Source organism: Pundamilia nyererei, unplaced genomic scaffold, assembly GCF_000239375.1.
Source record: "Pundamilia nyererei isolate P.nyererei 1_Seehausen unplaced genomic scaffold, PunNye1.0 scaffold00072, whole genome shotgun sequence".
Lineage (NCBI taxonomy): Eukaryota > Metazoa > Chordata > Actinopteri > Cichliformes > Cichlidae > Pundamilia > Pundamilia nyererei.
This window is the reverse complement of record NW_005187473.1, coordinates 2,351,564-2,356,445: the sequence shown is the minus strand read 5'-3', so window position 1 is coordinate 2,356,445 and position 4,882 is coordinate 2,351,564. Positions and strand designations below refer to the sequence as shown.

The window sequence follows — 4,882 nt, the reverse complement described above, 5'->3', positions numbered from 1 at the left end:
AGAAATGGTAAATGAGCCTAACATCAAGAGAACCATTAAATCATTGAATTATTTTTATGAATAAATGTGAATATGAAGATGACTCCTTGGTAATATGAAAATGTCATTCTTCTTGTTTCACTCTCTCAGCCTACTCTCCCGGAGGCGCGTGCGCAATTAGCCCATATTGTAGAAGTCTGGTGAAACATAACAGCTTCGACATGCACCACTAACTGCACGTGACCTTATTGTATATTTTATATTAAATCCACCACCTAACCCATCTATATGTTAGAATTTACTAATGAAAGGCGTCGGACATTTATGCTAAAAAACATATTTTCCGGACATAAACTGAGATCTTGCGCCGAGCGGCAAGATGCTCAAGATGATCAGGCAAGTTGCCAAAATCTCTCCTGAAAGATGAGAACAGCTTGGAAGGTGGGCAGGGCAGGGCAGGTATAGGCGTTTATAGGGAGAGGGAAACGCTTTTGCTGTAGATTGGGCTTCCCCGAAATCTTTGCGGATGAGTCCCGCGCCAGGAGCTCGGCATTGTGGCCCGGTCTCCTATCTGCTTCTTCTTGGAAACGGCGTCAGAGAGCAGCTGAGCAAAGGCTTAACATTTCAAACGTCTGGCGGTAGGCTGTAAAGTTTCCACCCCGAAAACAGTGTCATGCGGCAGTAGCAGTAGGGTTGGTGCAGGACACCTCGGCACATGCCTTGGTGCTGTAGGAATGAGTTTTCTGTAAAGCTTTGCGCACAGCCACTCCAAACCAGGGGCCTCGTTTTTTTTCGCTCTCTCTTTTTTGTTTGCTCGTTTAGGAAGAAGCTGTTCTGTTTCTGTTTACGTGTAATTCTCCTGATTGAATTGTTACATATATATTGGAAGATTTCTATTTAAACACCCTCCTGTTGAAACTGAGCTGCATTGTATTGTGTCTCGAGAATCCTGTTTAACCATTTGTGTAAAGGTTAACTCAGTCAAGCACCAGGAAAGCAGATTCGCAGCGGAACTCCCTCAGTATTAGTCATAGATGTCCGCTCAGCTGGGAGGAGGCCTGCAGCCGGAGACCACAGTAAAACTTGAGGAACTAAAATCTGAAGAAGTTTTTGATGTGACAAGGCCTGACGGATGTCCCCGGGACGGAGGAGAAAATAAAGTGGTTCTGTTCCCGGAGGGACAGCAGCAGCAGCCCCAGATGAAGCCGCGCAAGATGACTCGCAGTCCAAAATGCGCCCGCTGTCGAAACCATGGCGTCGTTTCTTGTCTGAAAGGCCACAAACGGTTTTGCCGCTGGAGGGACTGCCGCTGTGCCTGCTGCCTGCTGGTGGTGGAGCGCCAGCGCGTCATGGCGGCGCAGGTCGCTCTCAGACGGCAGCAGGCTGCGGAGGTGAGACGAGCACAGGGGCAGGTCAGTGAAAGAAGAAAGATAGGGGGGGCAACCAAAAACAAATAAAACAAACAAACAAAAACGTATCCATGGCAACCTGTAGATGATTATTATGGAGCAAGTACGCACAGTGTATGGTTGATGAAAGGGCAAAATCAGTAGGAAAGCTCCCCAAAAATTGGTTCTGATCGTCTGGACTAGAAAAGCTGAGGATGAGTCGGAGGCAGTGAGGGTGACAACACGTTTTAATATCACCTTTGGATAAGCGTCCCTGTATCTGTTTCTATAGAAACACAAGGGGCATATAATGCATTTTATTAGGTCGTTTAGAAAAAAACAGTTCACAGTCTGTGTTGTAGAGATAGCACTACTGCTTACTTTTTCACTCGATACAATAATTATATATCGAGCAAGGGACAACTTTTTAAAATCTCGATGAACGTGCAGAACTATATCTTTTATATTTTAAATACTTACATTGTTTTCATGTAACAGCATTTATATGCTCAAATTTGAAACATTTAAGCCCTGTTTTGTTTCTAATTTGAATGAGTGGTTTGAGCTTTAAAGAGAGAGCGTCAAGTGCTCATTAGGATGACAGAAAAGAAATATAAGAAACCAGCTTAGTGGGTTATATCACAAATAAAAAGAAAAGTGCAGAAATGAAAAGAAGCAAATGAGGTAATATAATGATAATAATAATAAAATCCCTTAGAATAATGAGTGCCTTACTTTGCTAATTTGGCATTTATAGGGAAAATTATGTTGATTTTATTACTGCAGACAAAATTCTAAATCCTCCTTAAAAAAAAATCAGTTTAAACTAATTATATACATATGGTATAATAATGGATTTTATAAATAGCAGCTATAGATACAACTGGGTACTTGAGTGCTTCTTTGCGCAAAATAGCATACCAATTCCACATAGTTAGCAATCCTAGTAATAGCAGTAATGCTGGAGTTAAAAGGGCAAATTCTCTCTGTCTTTAGTTTTAATCCCAGAGATTCTCCTTGCCTCTTACATCATGTACTATTTTCCTTTAATTACCTTGTGAACGTCTGACTGTAAGATAATTATGTCCAAATGTCTTATTCCTGTTCATATGTTTCTCTCAGGGCAAGAAGGGGGTCAGGTGTGCAGCTCCACTGCGCAGAACGGCATATCAGTGTTACACCAGAGCGGCCGAGTCGAGCATCGTGGCCAAGAGCATCCTGCAGGGTGAAGTTTAATGAGCGTCTCCTTTATCGCGTCTTGCTTTATTCCCAGCTTTTCATGTTCTGTACATGAATGAATCTTTACGTGTAGACAACTTCTGCTTTTGATTTAATGATATTTAGGTTCATGCAACATCATAAATTAAGCTTTCCATGGAGCATATCATCATTCACCTGCTCTGTGCTGACATGGTAAAGCTTTTGAACGTCCTGTCAAAGCTGGAAGAGAAATAAAATTGTGCAGACGTAGTTTCCCTGTAGGTTTCCTCCAGCTTTAACCAGTAGAAACTCAATTTTAACTCTAACTGGCATTGTGGGAAACAGCTTTTTTCCCCAAATAAATGTATATTTGTCCCCAAATGGTGACAGTGACCTTCTCAGTGACATTTGCAGCCCCTGTGTAGAAACGTGTAATTGCATTAGCATTTGCAGGTCCTTTTGTAGTCAGTGTGCCACGGGTATTCCTTCTTAGTTTGGCTAGACACACTTCATTTATCCAAACAAACCCCCCATCATCGAGGCGTCACTATTTCATAACAACAGGCCATTATTGTAATACACTGTGTGCATTATTACCTGCTGGCTTGCAGTCAAGACTTGCTGGAGGCTTTGTCTTCTTTATAGCCCTCTCTGTCTTCCCTGCGCTCTCAGTAAAGCAACAGTGATGCGGCTAACCAACTGCATTATTAAAATAATAAACAACAAAGTGCTCAGACATAAACACAGCAATTAATTGGTCGGAACAATATCATTATCCATAAATTGACTGCATAAACAAATGTGTAATGGCAATATGTGGCTTTGCTCCCACGTTCAGGGATCAAACCTGCTGTGCCTCCAGAGGACGACACCCCTTGCTGGTCAAAGCAGACGCAACGTGACCAAACACACTTTACGTGCCCCTCCATCAGCGCCCGGATGAGGAAGAGACGAGCGTTTGCAGACAAAGAGCTGGAAAATGTGATGCTGGAGCATGAACTGAGACAGAGGGAGCTGCAGAACGACCTTTTCCCCCCCTCGGCCCTCCTTCCTATGCTTCACCCTCCACCCTTGCCCATCTCCCCTGGTCTCCACTGCTGCCCACCCAGCAAGGATCCCACAACTGAAGGGCAATCTAGCTATGTGCCCCTGTGCAGATACAAGCCCTTTTATGAGTGTGACTTCCAGCTTTATCAATTTTTTCCCCTGAAGAGCAGGTACTCCACAGGAAATGACTATAATGACTTCTTGTTATGTCAGAGCTCCCAGCAAAGCAGGCAGGAGAAGGAGGTGCAGAATGGATGGAAAGACAGCGAGAAGACAAAACAAGCAGAGGTCATTCCTTCGACATCCATACAAAGATTCCGAAATGATGGCAAGGCCATGTCATGTGCTATTCCTGTCAAATCCCCTTCAAAACGAGCAGAAATAATGGACTCAAATGGCTCTTCAACAGTCACACTTGCTATTTCTGCATCAGATCAGAGTGTCCTGGGTCAGCCAGACATCAGCGCACCCAGCAGGACTTTTGATCCCAGACCTTTGACAGCTAAGAGCTGGAGCTCAGACACTCCTGCCGCCCAGGCAGCTCATGCCGACTCTGTTAAGAGCCCTCACGGCGGCTCAATCAGGACTCCGGCTGTGAGGCCATTACCTTTTTCTGTAGAGGCTTTGCTGAGGGCCTGACAGACAACTGCAAGCAGAGTATAGTGCATACTTTATTATGCACAACCCAACCTGAACTGTCTGAATATAATTACAAAAATTGATTTTATGGTACAGGTTTGGAAACGCTATTCTGTAAAGTGCCAAAAGTGAGAGATTTTTTAAAAAGTATTTCTATAGAGTAAAATCACAGTGTTTGTGTTTTTTATTTCCATGAAAAGTTATTTTACTATATTTTATCTATTGAAAAAAGTAAAGCTAAAAGATATGTATATGTGCTACAATACCATATTTGTATTTCCATTCTGGGCTAATTACATCTTGCACCATGCATACTTTGAAAAAGTGTTTTCTTTTTTTATCATCCCATGTCAGTAGTGCCATAAAAATCTACTGAACCACTCTGTCTGGACTGTCTTTCATCAGTCACGCTTTATTGTCTTTATCCTCAGAAGAAATACACAATACAGACATAAAACAAAGCCAATGAAAAACTCAAGTGCTTGTTGAACTTGTGCCCATTCCTTACTCGATGCTCTGATTTTTAACTTGCAGTGCAGATGTCCCTGGCTGATTTCTCTGGTGCTCTCACAGGGCTGTTTAGGGTCTAAACAAGGTGCTGCTGCTCAGAAATAGAGCACCAGGTGAAG

At 42.9% G+C, this 4,882-nt stretch overlaps 1 protein-coding gene across 2 annotated transcripts; it reads left to right on the top strand.

Annotated features, from left to right (window-relative positions):
- Positions 1-272: 272 nt before the first annotated feature.
- On the top strand, positions 273-4,406 carry dmrt2b (doublesex and mab-3 related transcription factor 2b). 2 transcript variants are annotated; one of them, XM_005736980.1, is made up of 3 exons: positions 273-1,370; positions 2,490-2,592; positions 3,406-4,406. In XM_005736980.1, the coding sequence occupies exons 1-3, from the start codon at positions 1,014-1,016 to the stop codon at positions 4,251-4,253; spliced, it is 1,308 nt and encodes a 435-aa protein (XP_005737037.1). In that variant the 5' UTR covers positions 273-1,013; the 3' UTR covers positions 4,254-4,406. The 2 variants fall into 2 exon arrangements, with proteins under 2 accessions (XP_005737037.1, XP_005737036.1); XM_005736979.2 differs by having other exon boundaries at positions 273-1,391.
- The last annotated feature ends 476 nt before the right edge of the window (positions 4,407-4,882 follow it).